The sequence below is a fragment of the Acomys russatus genome, chromosome 26 (assembly GCF_903995435.1).
Source record: "Acomys russatus chromosome 26, mAcoRus1.1, whole genome shotgun sequence".
Classification (NCBI taxonomy): domain Eukaryota; kingdom Metazoa; phylum Chordata; class Mammalia; order Rodentia; family Muridae; genus Acomys; species Acomys russatus.
This window is the reverse complement of record NC_067162.1, coordinates 5,067,208-5,090,707: the sequence shown is the minus strand read 5'-3', so window position 1 is coordinate 5,090,707 and position 23,500 is coordinate 5,067,208. Positions and strand designations below refer to the sequence as shown.

Genomic DNA, 23,500 nt, shown 5'->3' with positions numbered 1-23,500 from the left:
GGGAACACTGCTCTATTAGAAAATGCTGTGTGGTGATGTACTAAAGCAAGGCATATTTTTCTTTGCATGTTATAAATTAAAAGTTTAGAAGACTATGGTCCATTTTCATTATGTTTTCTACAGAGAAAGGTGTGGTAAGATATTGAGACTATGAGCGGCTTTCCCAAAAGCATTTTCAGTGCTGAGAGTATGAGTGAGAATCACGTGGGCCTGCTGCCAGCACGCAGACTCCGATGCTGCCAGTCTGGGGTGGGGCCGACGGAGACTTTCACAGCATGCCTCCTGGTGATATTGATAATGCAGGTTCAAAGGCCAAGCTTAGCGAGGCAAAGGTCTAAAGTATATTGCAGTGCTACGTCCTTGTTACTCCTAAGTAAACACTTATCACAGTTTCCCAAGTATCTGACTATAGGGAATTTGTAAAGGATAAAGGGGTTTTCAGATTACAAAAAATACACAACACAGCATGCATGCGCGTGCACACACACACACACACACACACACAAACACATGACTTTATCTCCTCTTTGTGGGTTCCGTGTTTTACAACAGTAACCCCAGTGGATTGTAATTTTGGGAACAAAGCTTTCAAGAAACTAATGGATTTCTCATTGTGAGCACTAAGGCCCCTACCTCTCTGCCTTACAGCGAAATCTGAAAGCATATTGATGGCATTTGTCTTTGCATTTCATATGAAATAATTACCCCAACACTTGACAATTTTTACTCCTCTCCTGGGAGAACCAGTGTCTGCCCATTAAAGAAAACAAAAGAGAGCATTCTTTTCCACCCACCTTCTTTGGCTATTTCGGAAGCTTTTATTAGAATTTTGATGGCCTGTTTGTATTCTTTGTTTTCCAGCATTCTGTCAGCGAGCAGTCTGTAGGTCCTCAGGAGACTTTCACAGGCCAGCAGGTTGAGATAGTGACCCGTCTCGTCCTTCCATATCCGGCCCTGTGTCAATTCGTGGAACGCTTCATAATGCTGGGCAGCTTCCAGAAGATCACCTGAAGAATAAAAGCCATTCATAAACGTAAAGCACTGGCCAGAAACTTGTTCTAAAAAATGTATTAGCGTTGACTAACAAATGTGGAGACATGCAGTGGGGTACGTGTGTCGGCTTTGCTCTTAAAGGGAAGGGAACGCTGCGAAGGGGTCGGAGGCGAAAAGGATCTACTTCTAACGGGACCTCAGATTCAGCAATGATTCTGAGGGATGGACCTCAGCAAATAGAAACCACTGCTCTTGTGCACATTTAGAGAGTGTGAAGGCCCGTCTACCACCGTTCAGCCTCCTTCCATTGGCTGGTGTCTCCAGAACAGCGCGCGTCCCCCCATTCAACCCCTAAGCGGTCTGCTGGAGTGGGATTCCCATGGTTCCATTTTACAGAAGAGATCGTGGAGGCTCAGCTTAACACTGTGTGCTTCTACTGGGTGGTAGAGGGAAAGATTTTTTTCCCCCGGAGCTTGAGCTTGCCACCACTGTCCTCATTATTTTCTCGAGATGGCAAGCGATTCACTCTTAGGGAGCATTTAGACACCATGAGAAAGAATGCGCTGGCACAGTGGATTCTCGGAGCCTGAGGGGGGTGCTGACATAGTCTGCCCGGTTATCAGAACCACTATCCATTGCTTATGGATCAGTTGCTCCCAATGTCTCTTCTCAAACACCAAACTCTAAACTAGCCTCTGACCATTTCGTTCCTTAAAATAGGAGACAATGTATTTCTGGAGGGAACAGTTGGCAGTTCCAGGCTGCCGTCTGGATGTTACATGTTAATTTCCTCTGGAAACAGTCCTACTACCTTGTAATGTAAGCAGTCTTTGACAGCATTAGGGTGACAACACTCGTCTTAACCGGACAGACTCCTACCTAGGCATTTCAACTGAAACAATTAAAAGCGAGTGAAGGTTTCAAGGGCACAGTCTTTCATTCCTTTTTGTTTGCTTGTTTAGGCTTAGGCGAATGACTGCCCCCTCTGTGCCTTATTTTACTGTTCTGTGAGATTAATTGCAGCATATTCAGTGTATTATGTAGTTAGTGTAAAATAAGCATAGGGGGTGTTATCCGTTGGCATAGTAATAACATTTCTACCATAACCAACAGCCAATTGCAATATAGTCACTACACTCATACTGTGATCCAGCTTATCCTGCAAAATATAAGAATTAGTCTTTCTAACAGTAATACCATGACAGCTTAAATTAACCTTTGCAGTTCATATTATGATCAATACATTTGCACAAGTTGTTTCATTGGTTAGCATAGGCAGGAACGGCACTGCCCTGGCTATGTAATCTGTCCCCATTCGTTACAATGACTTTGTGACTGCGGCTGCTATTAATGAATACACCCCAGCAAAGAGAAGCTGGCACAAGAGGATCTGGATTGTGACTATCTTAGGCTGCTGGCAAGACAGGCTCTCAAAAAAATACATAAAAATAAGAATAACCTTTTCAAAGAATGGTAAACAAAGTGGAAAGTCGCTGGCAAACAGTGGTAGAAGAACGCAGTGAAGTCATGGTCAGTATGAGTTCTTACCATCTGTGCTGGGGTGGGGAGTAAAGACAGACACTTTACCAAAGGCAAGGGGTCCTGCAGAGCTGTTAGGAACTTACCTCACAGCTTTGGAAGAGAGGAGGGAGCCCAGCTGTACAATGACTTCACTGAGGAACATCTCGTTTATAGGTGTTTACAGTAAGTGAAAATGCCAGCAAACAGGTGTAAAGCACCCCCTCTGGGAGGAAGGGCTGTGGGTGGAACACGGTTTTCTGTTTGATTTTCCTTTTCTTGCCTTTTTCTCCCGTTCTGATTATTGACATTTTTGAGAATCTCTAATATCAAAACATGCTTATTTTGTAATAAGAAATACAGAACAGAAAGCCATTTCAAAATAATGCCTAATCTCTCATTGCTTTGCTACAGGTGCAGACAGGGGACGCTCACTACTCCAGCCTGTCTTTTTGCAGCCGATTGTTTTCTGTACCTCCTGCCAAGGCCAACACAGCTTTTCATCAGTGTCCTGTAGCACCTCACACCAGAAACACCTTCCGCAAATACCCATGGCCCTCATTTTTTTTGGCATTCCAATGGAGCACTGGCATGTCTGTGTGTTATGTTTCCTCTGTCAACTATATTTCTGCCTGCAAAGTACAGCTTCGTAACTCTGGGGCCGTGTGCACGAAAGCTCCGTTCTCTTCTGTAGTATTCATCTAGTCATAAAGTAGAGACACATTTTTCTTTTGGGCCATATGAATAGGGAATAATGAATACAGAAAACTGAGAAAATCACGGAGTTCCAGGGGGGAAAAACCCTATAAAATAGATAACTCTCTAGTTACTTTGAATTAGATGATAATTCAAAGGCATAATGGTCCAAAATAATAAGTGAGAGGTGATATCCTTGTCCAAATCTGGGGGTAGAAGTTGAAGTCAGGGAGAGACGGAGGAAACGGAGGTGAACCTGACGATGGGGATCCTGGGAAAGGGCAGAGACAGGATATCCGCGTCCCCGGGAGGCGGACGGTGCTCTTTGCTGTCCAGTCCTGAGGGCTGTTGGGTTTTCTGGCAGATTCATATGTGTGAGGAGGAATAAAGCCTGGGAGGCTCTTGGGACACTGGTCACCATGAAAGGCCATCTTTGAGGAATCAGAAGTGGCCTTACTATATGGATTTGGGTTTTCCTAGAGTATTGGGGTTAGTATCACTGGGCTGCCTAGTTCAAGACTGTCTGAGATTCAGGTCTCAGACATGCATGTTTGAGACCTCCATGAGGAAGGTTGCCTAAGATGCTAGGAAAAAGACAGGAACCCCTTTTCCTGGATGAGTAAGGCATTGGTTTTCTTCCTCCCACATCCTTATAAAAGATAACATCCCTCAGACTGGTAAAGTAGATATAATTTGCATTTTTTTCACAAATGAGAAAATGGAGGTTCACAAAGATTAGACGGCTGAACTCTGTAAACCACTTTTAAATTTGTTATGACTGGAGGCTGAGCTCCTGATCCTTAAAGCGCCATGTAATTGGCTGTACCACATCAAATATGGCACTACCGCAAACTATGCCAGGAACCTACGGTGCCTCACTTAAAATCGCAGACACACATCTCTTAGTTAAAAAACAATGCTTGAGTTAATGCTTATGAGTCACTCAACTCAAGATGTCCCCGCAACTATTAACAAAAAGGACACATCGCCACACCATGCCCTTCTGGCTCTTCCTGAATACCCTGAAATCTTATCAGCTTCATTGAAGTCCTTTGTTTTCTCCTCAACCGTGTGGGGACACCTCAGTGATACCTGGAGGTCCTTGCATGTCCCAGGTGTTGTGGCTTCAGTCCCACCCTTTGCTCCTTGGCCCCTGACCAGGCTGGTCCCTGAGGCTGTGTTCAGCTCTGCTTCCCGCAGAAGTGCTTGTCCAGGAAGAGCGCCTCCTAATCCTTCTCAAATGTGAGGTCTCATTTCTTAAATCACTTCGTGGAAGTAAATGAGACAATAAGGCTTTGACTCAAATGACTACAAGTACACAGATGACACGGCCACTGTGTCCAGAGGCTGGTCAGGACTCAAAAACACGTACTGCCATACAGCCTAATACCTGACTTAAAATATTAAAAGATAGACTCTTTTCATAGCATATGTGATTTAAATGCAGTTAAAGTAGCAAGACTTACAATGGTGTGATTTCTTCCCAATCTATCTCCAACAGCAACAAGAACTTAGTGATTATTTTACGTTATGAGTAAGTGTTCTGTTGCTCATTGCGTAGTTATCTATTGAAACATAGTGCATATTGCTTTTATCTGAAAACGTTCAGATTAATGAAGTGTTGGAAAAGGCCATAAATAGAAATCATTTTGACAAAGTTAAGCGTAAATGCCAATGAAGCTAATGAACTGTTGGATTAGTTACTTTTCTGTTCCTGGGATAGAACAGCATGGATAGAGGCAATTTCAAGAAGAAAGGGTTTGTTTGGGCTTACGGTTCCAAATGGACAAGAGTCCACGGTAGTGGAGCAGAGGCGGCAGATGGCGGATGATGGTGGCTGGAGAGTGCACATCTTGAGTCTCAAGCACAAAACAGAGAGAACACACTAGAAATAGCTCATCCTCCAGTGACATACTTACTTCCACAACTCCAAATAGCACCATTAACTAGGGGCCAAGTGTTTAGATGCCCCAAACTCTGAGGGGTCTCATTGAAGCCACAACAGTTAGATATTCCAGTCTGGCTCATAACGTTCTTTATAACGTCCTTGAAGTGTTCACATATAATCTATCCTTCATTCCCAAATAAAATGTAACACATCATGGCCTGGAGCGATCTTTCCAGGTCCCACTAGCAGTCTCTTAGAAGAGTAAAAGTGGTTGCTTGACACAAGTGTCTGAGCCCAGTCAGACTCTGATATTATCAACTGAGGACATTGTTTTCCACTGAGGAACAGGAGCAGAGGGAGGAGAAATGACTAAGCCAGGTACTACAAAAAAATAAAACTTAGTAGGAACTTCATATCCGCTTAAAGTCTCTGAAGGTAGGGAAATTTTGATCACGTGGCAGCAGAGTCATTAGCAAATCATCAGCACTGTAACCAGTCAGTGAGAGATACACTAAGTACTGCTGAGCTGAAAGCCTGGGGTGCATGCCTCCCCAATCAAGTGGAAACGGGCTATGCCACTTCCTGTGAGTCAAGGAGGAAAACGGGGGGGCCCAAATGTCCCACTGGGGGGATGGAAGTGGCCCTCCATATACTACCAGTGGTCAGCTTCTTTCAAAACCATGAAATAGCATTGCAAAAACACATCTTAGGTGAACTGTGTGAGCAAGTGGGTGGGACAGGAATATCTAGGTGTAGACAGAGGTGGTCCAAACCTCAGTGTTATTTCGTTTTCTTTAAACAATTATATGGCAGCTACATAAGTACTAGACTTTAGCATGTGTTTACAGTTTTGTGCTCCTAAAATAAACATAGTTTAAGGGTGTTTCATTGTATCCAAGGCCTAGCAGAACCAGGAACACAAACAAAAGCCAGAGGACACTGCTGTAAGCTGCAAAATGCTCGGTAGGATGTTAAGACGAACACAATGTGGAGAAAATACAATTTTATATATTTAGATATTAGCCAGATTGTGGCTTCCTGTTTCTGCACACCATCTCTGAAGGTTTATAGATATTTGTTGTCTCACAGCAGATGTCTAGAACAAATATTAAGCAAAGGGAAATGTATATGATCTCTTCCATTTTAGTTTTTTTTTTTTAAAGTAGGAAGATTGACTAGATATTAACACAAATGGGTTTAAATGTGAGGCTGCCATAAAGGCAGGAACATAAATGTAATTCTCCCAGCCGCTATTTTGATGCACATTTTTGATTCCATGAATATTTTATGAAATGGCCCAAACTAAAGCCATATAACATTCCTGCATTACTGATGCTTGCGCCCGTAAGCTACGAACATTAGAGGCATGATTGAATGCATTAAAATGAACTCATTCAGCAGTGCATTGATTACTTGAAGGGGGAGGGAAACACGAAAAAGGAAGAAGGAGAAAGGAGGAAAGAAAAAGAAGTTGTTCCACTTTGGGAGGACAGCACATGCTAAGGGGTCTGAAAGACAGCGGCAAGAAGGCAAGTCCGAACACAGTAGCATTTCGTAACATGTGACTCATGCCTGCCCTGACATTAATTAGGCAAGGTGTTAATTATGTCCAAAGATGGCTGTGGCATTGTTCAAGTAATTTAAAATGTCACCATCCGTAAGACGCAGAGACCTGGCCTGCTTCAGACCTATACATCAGCAGGTCTGAGAGTAACTAATTATTTCTTTTTTTCTATCAAGCTGTACATTTGCCAGTAAAAACAACACTGCAAAAACAATTGCATGAAAATAATTTGACAGCTCCGCAAGGCCCATTTCCTCAGCAGTGTGCGTGTACGTCAGAAGCATATTTAATTCTAAATTGTGCACGTTTGTTGAAGACTTTAGGGAAATATTCCACTTTAGTTTAAAACAACAACCTAAGGAACAATAAAGCTTTATGTATATTACGTTGCGTTTTAATCTGGAACGACTGGCCATCTTTGGCATAAATTACTATCCTGTGCAATGTAGACACAGAATGTGCTAGAAGCAATATTGAGTGGTAGCAAAAGGAGAAAAATGTTACTGCCCTGGTGTAAAAACAAAAGACATTGCTTTCCATTTTGGCTTAACTGCAGAAGCAATTGACATCATCTTTCCATATCTACATTCAATTATCATCATTATAAGGGCACTGCCCGTGCTGACAGAGCTGAGGTTCCCCAGCCTGCCAATGGGAACAGCGTATTTCCACCATTTATCTCCTGTGTGTGTGGGGGGGGGGTTGCTGTAAACTCTCATCCATGGTACCCCATGGCAGAACAGAGTGCCAGGAGACAAAGGCTTGCATCCATAACTCAATAACATCCCTAACAAACAGGGCAGGAAATGCACCTGCAACTTCCAAGGAGCTCCTGCGAGGTGCACAGAGGAAACTTAAGAGAGTGGTTTCTTTTCAGCACAGATTTCAGGTGGGCTGCAGCGCTACCCGCTAGGCGAGGACTGATGCTCAGTAAAGGAGACAGTGAGATGGGTTTCGTGTGTGTGTGTGTGTGTGTGTGTGTGTGTGTGTTATGTGTGTGTGTATTTGTGTATGTGTGTCTGTGTATGTATGTGTGTTTCTGTGTGTGTGCGTCTGTGAGTCTCTGTGTGCGTGTGTGTCTCTGTGTGTATTGTATGTGTGTGAGTGTGCCTGTCTCTGTCTGTGTGTCTGTGTATTTGTGTGTGTATGCCTGTATGTGTATTTATGTGTGTCTGTGTGTGTGTGAGAGACTGAGGCAGGGGGAGACTCACAAAGGCCTTTATTATTATGATGGCAGAACTGGATGAGAGTAAAGCCTGCCTTGATCTTCAGTGCCCCTGGAGGAAGTGCTATCAACAGTTTCTGTTCTGATACTTAGGTGGCCCAGCTGTAGTCAGTGAACAAAGGCAGCTGCTAAATGCCAACAGTTGGTGTCTGAGTTTGGGGACTTTGGGTCACATGTTATATGTGAAGTGCTTCTGTCGTCCTCTGAGGCTTACTAACTGTTGGCTTGGGGCAAGAGCCCCCTTGGGATCTGTCCCAGTCACAGGGTTGATCTCTTGGTGGATTCACCATATGATAAGCATTATTTGGAAGTGGGGTCTATTGGAGGAATTAGGTCCCCAGGTCACTGGAAAGATCCATCTTGCTCTTGGCCCCCATTGCCTTTGTCTATGCTCCCTGACCTTCCTGAAGTGAGCTGCTCTGCTCTTCTTCATCATCGCTAGCATGAGGTCCAACCTCACCTCAGGCCCAAACTTGAGAAACTTCTGCAGCCATGATCTGAGACGAAGCGTTATCCCTTCGAACTGTTTGTCACAGCTGTAAGAACACTGAAAAATACATTTTTTTTTTTTTTTTTTTTTTTTTGGTTCTTAAAAGTGCATAAGCTGAGGAAATCAAATTGTCTCAAAAGGTTAAAAAATATAAAAAATGTAAAATACTGGGGTTCAATCCTTAGTACCACAAAACCCTGATGTGGTTCACAGCTGTGATCTAGCCCTTGGGAGGCAGAAGTAGTTCAGGAGTTCAAGGCCATCCTTAGCTTCATAGTGAGTTTGAGACCAGCCTGGGCTACTTGAGACTCCATCTCAAAAACACATAAATGTATACACATGAAATTAACGCTTTGCATTAGCAAACCTTGTAGGATTTCAAATTTTCTTCATGCAACATATTACTTTGTATTCATGTTTTTACCTTATTTAAAAATCTCTGTTACAATTTTAAGTCCTTTAGCAACCCCCCCCCCCCAGGAATTTAGCCCAGTAATTTGTGCACACTGGGCTAGCACTGTACCAGTCACCAAGCTCCATGTTCAAGCACGCAAACATCCTGAGTTAAAAGCGTCGCTAGGCATGCAAGTCAGCAGACGGTGGTCCCGTACTGACTTTAGCACTAGCATTATCGCGTGGCTTTAGTAGCGACACTCTTAACTGCAATCCGTGCTGCTCATGGCGTTAAATAAGTTGCATGCAGCCTGCTTTCAGCATGTTTATCTGGGCAAAGAGAAAGATGCATCGGTCAGACTCATTTTCAACACATGGGTGAGGAGAGAGGGCAAGAGGGTGAGCCATCTCTCCACCACATCTGCGCCCCTGTGGATAACGAACAAGGTGTGAGGTGCACTACAAAGGGAGGACCAACTCACCAGCTGAAAATGCTCTATTTAGGCGAGCACGGAGGCAGTAAACCACACAGCAGTTGCCAGCTACAGTAGTAAGTGATTCTTGGGACTTGCTCTCTTCTCCTTCCCTTCCCTCTCCTCTCCCAGTCCCTAGCTCCTGATTTGACCCTGAGGCATTTGTATCTACACGTCAACACCTTAGAGCTGCGCTAACGGTCTTCCTGATGGGCCTGCTTGCTGCTCACAGGTGGGCGAGGCCCATGTGGAAGACGTGCCACATCCTTGATTTCAGGTTTGTACTTCAGGATCAGGATATAGTCACCTCCTCTTCAGATGCCTGTTGAGCTCTGCTCTGAACCAGCCTGCCTCAGTTTAGCTTCTCAGTTTAGCCGCAGCTCTTGCTGAGGAGATGATGTCGGCCCCAAGCTGACACCTGCTCTTCATGGAAGCTCAGTAACATTTGGTGCAAAGTTGTTTATGTCTTAATTAATTAATTAATTAATCTATTATTACTTTTACGCTTCCCCTTTCTCCCTTTCCCCTCTTCCCTTCCCTCTTCCCGCCTCTCCGCTCCCCTGCCTTCCCTTCCCTCTTTTTTTCTTTGATACGGAATACAGTCCCTTGTCCCACTGAACAGCTGTCGAAGACAGTAACTGGAAAGCGTTTGGGCTCCTCCGCAGACACAGTTTGGGGCAGTGCTTTCCAGCTGCAGAGGAAACACCGGCCCAGAGCAGTTATCCACTGTACAGGCAGCTGCGGGCTGGGTGTAGCCAGCCAAGGCCTCCTTACAAAGCTTTCAAACTGAGACCCCTGCTGCCAAGGCAGCACCTCGAAACTGGGTGGGGCTTCCTCTCTGTTCTACTCGTTAAGCAGTAAATAATTAAAACACCCTGGAAAAAAAAGGCAGGTAAAATACAAGCCGCAATGTCAGTAACACAGACATGAAAGAGAAAGGGGGATAAAATGAATTTTAAAAAAAAGCAATGAAATAATTCATTTGAAGCTTTAATAAAGTTTCACTTGCAGTCTTGTTTAAAGATATATCAGACTTCAGGGATGTAACCTAATTACATTTTTATTCTAAGTTCCATTCAAAGATCTCGGACTTTGATTCTTTAACACAGATCAAACATGGTATAATTTTCTCTTGACTATCAATTCTTAAAGAGAATCTCTTCATTAAATACTGTAAGGCCCTATGTGTGTGTACACAGACAGATGGATGGTAAACTGACACAGCCCAGAAAGGGGACAATTAGTCTGATTAGAAGCAGCAGTGTGAATCCGTTTGGTTTCTTTAGAAAAGTTTGAGTGATCAATGGAACTGAGGAGTGCCTCAGTTTCCACAGTATCTGCTCAGGTGGATCTTGGAAAACAGCAGGAATTACACGCCCGGTTGATTCCTGGAGTTTCTGGCAGAAATGAAGCTGACAGTCTTTGAGTCCGGCAGTGCCACAGCCATCCCCGGGAGGGCCTCAGACAATCCCGATGCTGGACCCCAGCTCCGGGTGTCTGGTAGTTTGGGGTCCCCAGGGTTCCTCTCAGATGCGTGTCTGCATGGCTCTGTGCCTTGTCACACCTTCTCACTAGGAAACAGAGGCTCTTCTGGGACGACTTTGCTCGAGACAATATTTAGGATGCACTTTCAAATGCGGTTTAGAAGCAGATGGGTGGATTTCCTTTTTGATGTACGTATTTGATTGCATGCCCGGCAAGCACTCAGACCCCTGAACTACCTCTCGGGTCCCGGGTTTATTGTTTTTAACTATAAAGAAGAAAGGGAAGGTCTCCAGGAACCGCCTCAGCCGCGCTACAGGTGTGGCTAGGACTCAGCTACACTGGCAGAAAAACCGACACGGAAAACCCAGGCAGAGCTTTACAAGGTGCTCTGGGAGTTGTTTTTTTCATTTGCTTTTCCTCGTCCTTCAGATACTTACAGTGCCCACGGATACATTTATGTTTTCAAGAATAACACTTTGGTAAAAAATAAAATAAAATAGTTTTTAAAAGGCCTTTGCCACTTTAAGTGCTGTCTTGTAACATCTTGTGTGGAAGGGAGGGGTCACTATAACTAAATTTAAAATTAATGGCAGTTTAGACGGAGAATAAAGTCTGTCAAAGCTGCCTAATACTCCTAACATCCTTGTCAACAATCTATTACCAGAAAATAACCAAACTGCTTGTTCTCACCACTGTTGGCACATAAATAAAATATATAGGACTTAGAAAATGTAACCTTCTTGTTAGGGTAACCAGTTCATGCAAGTTTACCAGTGACTTGCTTGATTCTAACCTCAAAAGCCTTGAGTCCTGGGAATTGCTTGTTCTCTGGGCAAACCTAGATGGTGACAACCACCCTATCTATGACCTACGAGACAAACGAACTTTGAACACAGGGCTCAACAAAACAGAAAATCAGCTTCTAGAAAAACACACGAATGTAAAAACATCAGCAGAACCGAATCTCTTGGGGGAAAATCTTAACATCTGGCTAACAACGACACCACCCATCACTCCAAATCTCCTTACTTTGCTCAAGTCCCACTGCGTTCTTTCCGGGTGTATTCTTTTTTTTTTTTTTACACAATTGTAAAGGATGACTGTAGTTTTCTCCTGGTCCTCATTATTTTATAAGGGTTGCTCTCCACGCCACGTGCTTTCACAACAGCATCGCGGAAGCCTGTCTACCGGCATATTACACTCCAAAACCATCTTACTTCCACCACCAATACACACAAGCAGTACTTCAAGGAATCGCCACTGCCTTTCTTCTTTTTCCTTTTTTAATTTAAAAAAGTGCTAAGTAGCACAGTTAGACAGTTCAATGATAAAGAGTGCTTACTGCTCTCAAGATCCAAGTTTGGTTCCCAGCACCCACTTGGGATGGCTGACAACCACCTCTAACTCCAGCTCAAGGGATCTAATGCCCACTTCCCCTTCCATGGGTACCTTCACACACACACACACACACACACACACACACACACACACACACACACACACACACACATACACACCCCACCTCTAACTCCCTAACTCCAGCTCCAGGGATCCAATGCCGGCTTCCCCTTCCATGGGTACCTTCACACACACACACACACACACACACACACACACACACACACACACACATATACACACACACTCCACCTCTAACTCCCTAACTCCAGCTCCAGGGATCCAATGCCCACTTCCTCCTCCATAGGTACTTTCACACACACACACACACACACACACACACACACACACACACACACACACACACCCCACCTCTAACTCCAGCTCCAGGGATCCAATGCCGGCTTCCCCTTCCATGGGTAACTTCACACATACACTACACACGAGTGTGCACGCGCATACACACACACACACACACACACGTAATAGACAATAACGAATCTTTAAAAGATCACTTGCACCAAATCTCAAAGCTGCTCCGCCTCTCTAGGGCCGATGCCGGCCACCCTCACAACTCCAGTATGCACCTAATGACATTTTCATCATTTTACAAGACTTTTAAAGTCATATCTGTTTTGAGTCTGGGTTAGATTTTTTTGTCACTGTGACAAAATAGCCGAGGAAGTCAACTTAGAAGATGAAAGGCTGTTTTAGCTTTGAGTGTCAGTTGGTTCTTTGCTCTGGGTTCTGTGACATGACTGAACATCAAGGCAAAGGGGCCTCTTGCAGCACAGCTGCTCACCTCATAGCACAGGAAGTCGAGATGCAGAGGTGCAACACTCCTGAGCAACGTAAGTTCCTCCGCTAGGCCCATATCCTGAAGGTTCCACCATGTCCCGGTAGCACCACAGTCTGGTAACTGAGCCCGGAGCACTTGCATGGGGCTTAGTGCTCAGCCCGCGGCGCCTGTGCTTGTGATTATGATGGCGGGTGGGGTCTTTGTCCAGTTCTGATGGGACATTGTGGTGGCCTGAACTCAATTTAGAAAGAGGGGGTTTGGACACAAAGAAAGCCACATAGAGAGAGGAGATGATGGCTGGGGAGGGCCTGTAACAGGTCCCTTGGTTTTGGACTCCAAGCTTCTAAAACCCCCGAGCTCTCGCGTTTCCGCAGGTTATCCCACCTAGTTAGCAGAACTTTGCTACAGAGGCCCCAGGAAACCAATACAACACAGTGACAAGGATTTCTTTAAGTAACAAAAGATATTACTTCAGGGAAAACCAATTTGTCCAGAATCCATTCAGTGTATATGAAGAATGTGATGCTCATTTTAGACACGCCATAGAATACAGCTATGTGGGTAGTGAACAATTGAACAGTATCAGACGCAACACAAACTGACTTCCTGAAACTCTTTAGTGTCTCATATAAATAATCCCTTCCTAGCATTTGGCTTTTTATTTTATTACATATTCTGTTATAAATGTAATTTTATTTTTATTCTTTAGCATTTGAAGTGAAGTTGATTATCATGGTATTCAGTTCTTAAAAAAAAAAAAAAAAAAAGGTAAAAATATAACCAAAGATGTCACATCACAATTGATAGAAATTTCATTGTAATTCCTTATTTGTCATGAGATAACATTTGCCAGTTTATTAGAAAAACAGCCTTAATAACTAAAAGACATGCAAAGGATATATCAGCTTTTAGTGTGGTATTTTATTTTCTCTTTCATTTTATTAAAAATTAATAGCGATGTAAGCGCTGTTGAGAGGATTTAAAACCCCTCAGATATACCAGATCTCAACTGGGGTGGCCTCTAGAGAAGGGCATTGAGGCCGAATGATGGGGTGTCACTTTGCAGGATGTTCCCTTTTGCAGTGTTAGAACTGGTTGCTGTGTGCATGTGTCTGTGTGTGCTGTTTTTCAGTTAGAGCAAAGCTAGCCAGTTGAAAACTCCCAGAGACACTATAAAAAGGAGAGAATGTGTTCAGAGATAACCATGGAGACTGAAGAGCTATTGGAGGTCCAACCCAAATCATGACATAGGAAAGCCAGAGGCTGAGCGGCCAGAAACACGAATTCCATGTATAAATTGAATGGTCACCACACAGCGAAGAAAGACTGACTTAGGGAGGACTTAAATATCGGCTGAAAATTTGAAATAAAAACAATGGTTAGAGGGCCTGGTGAGATGGTTCCACAAGTCCAGGCCCCTGCCGCTAATCCTGATGACCTGAGCTCAGACCCTGGGACCCACATGTAGGAAGAAAGAACCAACTCTTGTTGCTGTGCTGTGCTCTGACCTCCACACACTTGCTGTGGTGTGGGCTTCCACACTGTGGTATGGGCCTCCACACACTTGCTGTGGCGTGGGTATATTCATGCAAACACACAAGTGGCCATTTAAAAACATGAATGAAAACCTGAAAATCCATACATAGGGGTAGAAGTTGGTGATAGTTACAGACATTGAGTGAACGAACGCCTGGATTCTATTCTTTCATGGCGTCAAACTAAAAAGTGAAGCACCACCACACACACCTATAATCCCAGCACTCAGGAGACAGAGGCAGGGGGATCTCTGTGAGTTCAAGGCTAACCGGGTCTATGAAGCGAATCCAGGGCAGCCAAGGCTACACAGAGAAATCTGTCTTGAAAAACTAAAACAAAACAAAACAAACAAAAAAAGTGAAGCAGTTGATGGAAGCTGTTTGTTTGTTTTGATAGAAGTTTGTTTGTTTGTTTTTTGAGACAGGGTTTCTCTGTGTAGCCTTAGCTGTCCTGGACTCACTCCGTAGACCAGGCTGGCCTCGAACTCACAGCAATCTGCCTGCCTCTGCCTCCCAAGTGCTAGGAGTAAAGGCGTGCGCCACCACTGCTTGGCTTGATAGAAATTTTAAACTGAGCAATACATTGAGATTCTCCCTTGACACCCAGTTACTACTCATTAACTCTGGAAAGAAGGTAAGTTATACACCATCAGTGTGTGCACTGACTTCCTTCTCTCTAAAATGGGGGCTTGGAGCACACAGTCTCTGTTCTTAACTCATTTTCTGATTTCTATGGATACAGAAAGACCTGCTATTAAAAACTCCATAATAAAGTGCTATCTTCTTTACTTACTGGGGTAAGAAAAGCATTTTTATGACAAGTGGGGATGAAGTTTCATTTTAGCTTCTTTGTGCTTCTCTTATCTTTGACAGTTTAAGATTTATTTTTTAAATTCTCGTTGATGTGTATGTGTCTCGGTGGCTATCTGCTGTTTGTGTGCAGGTGTCAGCAGAGGCCACAAGAGAGCACAAATCACATCTCTAGCCACCCCCTTATTGCTCCAGTCCCACAAATTGTTTTAATATCATGCCATCAAAGTTTTTGAATGATGTATTTTTTAAAATAAATAATGTTGGGGCTAGACAGATGCCTCAGGGGCTAAGAGTGCATAGTACTCATCCGAAGGTCCCGACTGTTGTCCCCAGCATACACCTCGCCTCACCAATGCTTGCGACTCCAGCTCCAGGTTGCTCCACACAACTTGCCTTATTGGGCATAGACATTCATGGTGCAAATAAACTCACACACAGACATTCACACGCAGACATTCACACAAAGATGTTCACAATCAGACATTCACACACAGACATTCACACACAGACATTCACACTCAGACATTCACACTCAGACATTCACACTCAGACATTCACACACAGACATTCACAAATAGACATTCACACTCAGACATTCACACACAGACATTCACACTCAGACATTCACACTCAGACATTCACAAATAGACATTCACACACAGACATTCACACACAGACATTCACACTCAGACATTCACACACAGACATTCACACACAGACATTCACACACAGACATTCACAAATAGACATTCACACACAGACATTCACACTCAGACATTCACACTCAGACATTCACAAATAGACATTCACACTCAGACATTCACACTCAGACATTCACACACTGACATTCACACACAGACATTCACAAATAGACATTCACACTCAGACATTCACACACAGACATTCACACACAGACATTCACACACAGACATTCACACTCAGACATTCACACACAGACATTCACACTCAGACATTCACACACAGACATTCACACTCAGACATTCACACACAGACATTCACACACAGCATTCACACTCAGACATTCACACACAGACCTATACACACAGACATACACACTCAGGCATTCACACACAGACATACACACTCAGGCATTCACACACAGACATTCACACTCAGACATTCACACACAGACATACACACACATTCACACACAGACCTATACACACAGACATTCACACACAGACATTCACACACAGACATTCACACTCAGACATTCACACACGGACCTATACACACAGACATTCACACACAGACATTCACACTCAGACATGCACACACAGACCTATACACACAGACATTTACATCAGACATACACACTCAGGCATTCACACACAGACATTTACACACAGACATACATATACATACAAATTTAATCAAACTTTAAAAAATAGCATTGTCCTTTCCTTGTTTATTATTTGGTTAAATTCAATGCTTTTCCTTTCAATTATTCTCTTAGTTCTGGTTCCTATTTAGTAGCTTTTCCCACCAATTTGTAAATGTCTTTTACCTGAGAATATTAACTCATAGGTTATGCTTGTTGAAAATATTTTTCTACTTTAGCTTAATGCATTTAAATTGGGCCTTTAAAGAGCAATTTTAAAAATTACACATCAAATTTCTCAATCTTCTTTTGGATAGACAGAATTCTACTCCTTCCTCTAGTCTCATGGGGGAAAGGGATCTTTTTCTTCTCTCTCCACTTCTAGAAAGGTGTAGAATGACAGATCTGGTTGGCGAGATTCTGAGGCCTTGTCCACTCTTGATCCATTTGTAGGAGGTGTGACCTCTGACCTCAGTGCAGTACAGGGCTGGCTTTGAACGGGACATCTGCAAGGACTGGAGGGTCACATTAGTTCCGGGGATGCCGGAGTGGTGGCTTAAGTCAAGAGCACTTACTGGTCTTGTGTAGGACCCAGCACCCACATGGTGGCCTCACAGCCATTTTTAACTCTGGACCCACGAGAGCTGATGCACTTTGCTAGACTCCACGGACACCAGGCATTCATGTGGTACACGAAGGCAAACGTACATGTATAGGAGATAAATCTGTTTTTGAAAGTTAAAAAAAACCAGCAACACAAGATGAGTGCCCAGGATGACAGAGCAGTTGCCACGGTGAAACTCTGCTCTTCAAGCAGTCTTAGTAAGTACGCTCTCTCACTTCCATTTTCTTCTGAATCCACCTCAAGAGGATGGTCACCTTTCAATAAAGGCTTTCACCATCTTTTGCCTTGCTTGTTTTGGGTTTTAAGTTTTTCTCATGGAAGACAATAAATATGTAACCATATATCCTACCTGTTCTTTATAGTTCTTTTAAAAATGCTTCCCATGGAATTTAGTTTTAAAATAAGGATGTGTATGTGTCAAGGGTCACATCTAATGACGTGGGTTCCTTTTGCCTGTGATAACTCAGGATAAACTGATTTTTTTTGGTGTGTGTGTGTGTGTGTGTGTGTGTGTGTGCATGTGTCTGTGTGTGTGCACATGTGTGTCTGTGTATCTGTGCGTGTGTGCATGTGTGTGTGCGTGTGTGTCTGTGCATGTGTGTGTCTGTGCATGTGTGTGTTATTTGCACGATTGTGTAGGCATATGTGTGCATGTAGAGGTCAGTGAATTGAGTGAATTGGTTGATGCTTCAATCACTCTCCATGTTATTTTTGGGAGAGCCTCTCGTTAAACTTGAAGCTCGTCAATTCAGCTGTGCTGGCTGGCCAGCACACCCCACGTATCCACCTGTCACTGGGATGCTGGGGTGCTGGGATTACACATTCATGTAACCCAGCTTCTGCATGAGCGCTGGGGATCTGAACTCTGGTTCTCATGCCCGTATTTGCAGGTGCTTGGCCCGCTGAGCCGGTCTCACAGCCCCACTTTAGCTGACCTTAACACAGTTGCAGGCAAGGAACCTTTCAAATCTACTTGTGATTCTGCTTGGAGGAGGGGCCCTGAGGCTCCGCCCCCGTCTGCTTGGAGGAGGGGTCCTGAGGCCCTGCCCCCATCTTCTTGGAGGCAGGGTCCTGAGGCTCCGCCTCCATCTGCTTGGAGGAGGGGTCCTGAGGCTCCGCCCCTATAGGAGACACTCCTGGCAGTTTGGTGGCCTCAGAGAGGAAGAGTCCCGGTTCTCTGCCAGTGTGGGTGTGGTCGGTTGTCTCAGCCCCATGCAGCACTAAATAGACAGGATTATTTAAAGAGGAAGGGAAAGCCATGAAGTTGGGAGGGCGACACTTTGGGGTCATCTGGGTGGGGTAGGGGGTTGGATATGATCGAATTGTTCATGTATAGAATTCTCAAACAAGATTCAAAGAATTCAGTTCATTTTAATAACATTCAAAGGTTTTCCTTTTTGTTTTATTTGCTAGACTAAATACAGGGCTAGAAAAAAGAAAAAGCAAACTAATGTTTACGTTTCCCATTTGTATTTTATAATCTCTTTTTCACAGATATTTGTTTAAAAAGATTTTAAAACCATTTTGCACTTTGGTAAGGACAATAATAAGTATGTCTTAAAAGTGTTAAAAATTAAATAAGCCAGAGGAGTAATCAACACTGCTTCTAAATGTTGGTAAATATGGAAATTCATAAAGAGAAGATTAAAGTTGTTTTATTATACTTAATTTTTATGTATCATCTACTAAAGCCATTTAATTTCTTTTTCATAAATATATCTTTACAGTTGCTTGGTTTGAGTCTTTATGGATAGTTCCTTTGCATGAGGTGTTGCCTTGTCTTGACTTTTTCATCTTGTCCTGTTTGGTTTCACACAACAAGCACACGAGGAAACTGCGTTCATAAGGCTTTTAAGCCAGGGCTCTCTGAGTTAAGTTTCCCGTTGGCTTTGTGGGAGAACCAGAACGTGGTCTGTGCATTCCTTCCTTGCTTGCACCTCGCAGGCTTCACAGCACCCGCCCTCCCACTTAACTCTATGGAATCCAGTCTTTTGTCTTTTGGTATTTGTTGCTGAAATGAGAAAACTGAGTCTTTTTTATTCTCTGCCTCAATGCAGGCTGTGTTTTCTCTTTGCATATCTCTCTTTATGAAGTATTCAAAACAACTTCCAAGGAGTTGTCAAAATATGGATCTCTATTAATTTTGACTGGAGTAGGAGACCTATTTTAATTTCCATTTTAAGATACTTTTAGGGCCAATAAAGCTTCTTTTGAGATAATTCTGATTATTGCTTTAACCCTGATTATGGTATGCTCTTCCCTAGAGACTCCATATTTATCATATTCTCGCTGCCTTCATCTCTTGGTCTTCTTTTTTGCAGTTTGGGACATTTATTCAAGTTGTAGACATCACAGATGCATATTTACACTGGGGCAATAACTCTCTTTCTGGAGAGCAGTCTCTGCGCAGCATCCCCAGATCTAGGATGAAAAGATTTGCATGCCGAGGACTGACTCCTGCAGGCTAGCTTCTGGTCCTGGTCCTTTGGGAGCTCCATGGAAACCCACTAGGTGGGTGCTGGGGACAGTTGATCTTGTACTGGACTCAGCCATTCTCTCATGGCAATGAGAGGTTGGTGTTTTCCAAACTCTGAAAGCCTCCATAGCTAGTTTTGCAATCTAGATGTCACCCCTGCCCCAGGACTGTAAGCATGACTGTGCCCTAGCCCCTGTTCCCAATCCTCCTGCCCTCTCCAGCCATGCAGGGGGGAGGGGAAGATGCACAAATCCTGGATGCTAAGCTGGCTTGCATCAAGGCTTTGACATACCCAGAGGGTAAGGACACTTCGTGAGCTATACTGCAGCCTATAAAATAGAGGGGCCTGAGCCTGCCCTGCTCCTCCTGCCTCATGGAGTCCCCTCTCTGAGGGGTGCAGCATAGTAAGGTGCTGCCACAACAGGTTACCATGTTCTCTTGCTAGCATGACAGCTGACCCAGGAAACTAGCCATCTACCCAGGCACACACCACACTCTTCAGCAAGGAAATCCAAACCAGTGTCAGCTAAATTGCCCAAACTGGAGTGACGTCAGGAGTCAATGACTCAGTGGGAATCATCAGGAGGTTAAGGCTCACAGTAAGGAATTCTTTGTGTGAGAGGGAGGAAGTGGAAGAAGGAGAGCCAGAGAAAGTAAAGCAGAGAGGGGAGGAGAAAGGAGAGAAGACAAAAGAGTTCTGACTGACTGACTGACTGACTGACTGGTTGGCTGGCTGCTGATGGAAGTTACCGAGGATGGACTGACTGACTGAAGGATGTTTCCCAGGGTGTGATAGATACTTTAATGCCCCTAATAAAATTCTTGACAAAAAGAATCACAGTTGGGGATATTCCTCAGGATCATTAAGAAATAGGAGGCTGAGAGTTGGCTTAGTCAGTAGAACGCTTGCATACAAGCTTGAAGACCTGACTTTGATACCTAGAGCCCAAGTAAAAAGTTGGTTCTGTACCCAGATCTAGCCAATGGACAGGACATTCTCCACAGATGAGTAAAGAGTGGGGACTGACTTTCACATGAACTCTGGTGCCCATATTTGGCCATGTCCCCTTGATGGGGAGGTCTGGTGGCACTCAGGGGAAGGATAGCAGGCTACCAAGAAGAGACTTTATACCCTATGAGCATATACAGGGGGAGGAGGTTACCCTCAGTCACAGTCATAGGGGAGGGGAGTAAGGGGAAAATGGGAGGGAGGAAAGAATGGGAGGATACAAGGGATAGGATAACCATTGAGATGTAATATGAATGAATTAAACAAATAAATTTTAAAAAAGTTGGTTCTGGGTTCTGCGGAGATAGTCCAGCAGGTAAGCTGATTGCCACCCAAGCTGGAAGATCAAACCCTGGATTCCCAGTGTTCGTGTAAGCGCCAGGCAGCCATGGAGGCTCTCCTCTAGTCCCAGGACCTGGGAGGCAGAGACTGGATGTCACTGGGGTAAGATGGCTGACTAGACTAGCTCAACTGCTGAGCTCTGGGTCCAAGAGTAATCATGGTGAATACTTGACACCAAGCTCAGATTCATATGTGTGTGCACACACACATAAGCCCCCCACACACCGTGTACACATACCACACACGTACACACACATGAAAAAAAGAAAGAAAGAAAGAAAGAAAGAAAGAAAGAAAGAAGGAAAAGCTGAGTGCAGCAGTGCATGCTTGTAATCTCAGCATTGTGGAGCCAGACACAGGCGGATCCCGTAGCCTAAGGAGCAAGTTCCAGGTCAATTCAAGCCAGTCTCCAAAATCCAAGTGGAAGGAACCTGAGGAACAACACACAGGCTTGACCTCTGGCCTCCACATGCATATGTATGTGCACCCACACATATGTGCATACCCCCTCAGCAGACACACAAATTAAAAAAAAAATAGAAAGAAGAAGTAGGGCAAGATGACTCATCTCTCAGCACCAACATGTGAGGATAAGTGAGACTGGAAATTCTACCATGAGATCAAAATGGGTAAAAAGGACAGTCACTTAGAGGCACACCTTACCCTACCACTACGGACAGATCTGCCTTCCGTTCCTGGATGAGACAGGAGCAAGCTGATGGTCATTCTAGTGTAGGTTTCCATGTTAGTCCTGGAGACGTCTGGCCTCCAGGTCATCTGCACTGAGACACTATCTAGTATTGATCCATCAGACTGACAGCCAGCCATCAATTCTAATACTTGAACTGAAGCGAGCCAAGCATAAAGGCTCTCTCTTCCTCCCAACATTCTCCAGTCAGTGGGAGAATGTAGGGTCAATGCTGTAAGGGCCAATTAACCTTGACTCAGTCTCCTTGCTGATGTCGTGTTGCTCAGCTCTCTGGACTAGGAAACATGGCCTTCCTAAGCTCTTATCCCAAGAGCTTCCCTGGCTTGTCTCTGTGTGCAATGCTCAGCACCCAATGCCGGCCACTGAAGAGGACACCGTAGCGCCCTTCTAGTCTCCTAGTCGGTAGCTGGACACAGAGTGTGGGGTGAAAGGGAGGGAATTACTGAATGCTAGGAAATGGTCCTTGGAAGGCACCCACTGAAACTAAGAGAGAAGTAAGGCCAGGGCATGGTAAGGCATGTAAGGCCAGGGCATGGTAAGGCATGTAAGGCCAGGGCATGGTAAGGCATGTAAGGCCAGGGCATGGTAAGGTGTGTAAGGCCAGGGCATGGTAAGGCATATAAGGCCAGGGCATGGTAAGGTATGTAAGGCCAGGGCATGGTAAGGCATGTAAGCTAAATGAACGGTGAGCTTGTCTAATGCTGACTTTTTAAATCTAGCCCAACAAAAAAGAAAGAGTCTAGTCTCCATACAGCTCCGTGGAAACAAGCTGGGCTTCTTGCTTATGTCTAGTGGGCAAAAAGCAAAACCTTGGACCCATTACTAAGTCCCTGGGGGAAAGTGGGGAGGGCTGCTGGTTCTTCCACCAATGCTGGGGGTCTGCACCTCCCCCAGCGCCTCTCCCTACTAATCACGTGGCTGCAGCTGCAAGCAGGGACATTCATCTTATGATTGCTGGAGGAAAGGCTGGTGTTGCCAAGTTGGGGATGGAAGTTAAAGACCGTTGTTTGTCTCGGCCTCAGCCCATCCCTCTGGTCATGTGTCCTCCCGGGCCTGACTCACGGTTTTTCTAGCCCTCCAAGAATTGCTCCAGAATCCATGAGCACATTTCCCTTTGCTCCATTGTCTGGGTACTGTCTGCAAGGCCCACTAGGTGCAGTGTGAATGCTCCCTGCCGCTGCATCCTGGTTGCATGATACGATCCTTACAAGTAAGATCATAATTTTGAAAGAAGATGCAGCCAGTGACTTGCTATAAGGATTAGTCAGCACCCGACCTCTCCTTGCCTGCTCCTCTGCCAGAAGTCTGCAGATATTTGCACTGAAGATGAGCCTGCCTGCCCTTGAGCCAATGGGAGCCAGGGCACACTTTATATTTCAGCCACCCTTAGCAGCAGCGGGGCCTTGAGTCTCCCTGCTGTATTGGACTTGGCCAAGAGGCCCTGGGTGAGACCTGGTCCCATTTGTGCCTGTGGGCTGCATACTGCCCCCCCCCCCCACCGCAACCATGTGCCCAGCAGCCAACAATGGCATTGGCCTTTTGTTCTTCATTTGCTCTACGGTTCCCCGAGGGAGCTGGAACCCTGCCCTGAACCAGAGCCTGCTTGGTTGGGCCCTGACCACCTGCCCGTTGCCATCTGCCGGCTAACATCCTCCTTAAACCTGAAAGGGGGGCACCCATGGAACCAGGAGGCTGCCACCTGCCCTGGAGCACAGCTGCTGCCTAGA

At 44.7% G+C, this 23,500-nt stretch overlaps 1 protein-coding gene across 1 annotated transcript in view; it reads right to left on the bottom strand.

Moving 5' to 3' along the window:
- The window catches only part of Ttc29 (tetratricopeptide repeat domain 29), a 188,607-nt gene that overhangs the window by 121,184 nt on the left and 43,923 nt on the right, over window positions 1-23,500 (bottom strand). The window contains exon 6 of the mRNA XM_051168685.1: window positions 795-1,007. Coding sequence (XP_051024642.1) covers window positions 795-1,007 — 213 coding nt within the window. The remainder of the gene's footprint in view (window positions 1-794; window positions 1,008-23,500) is intronic.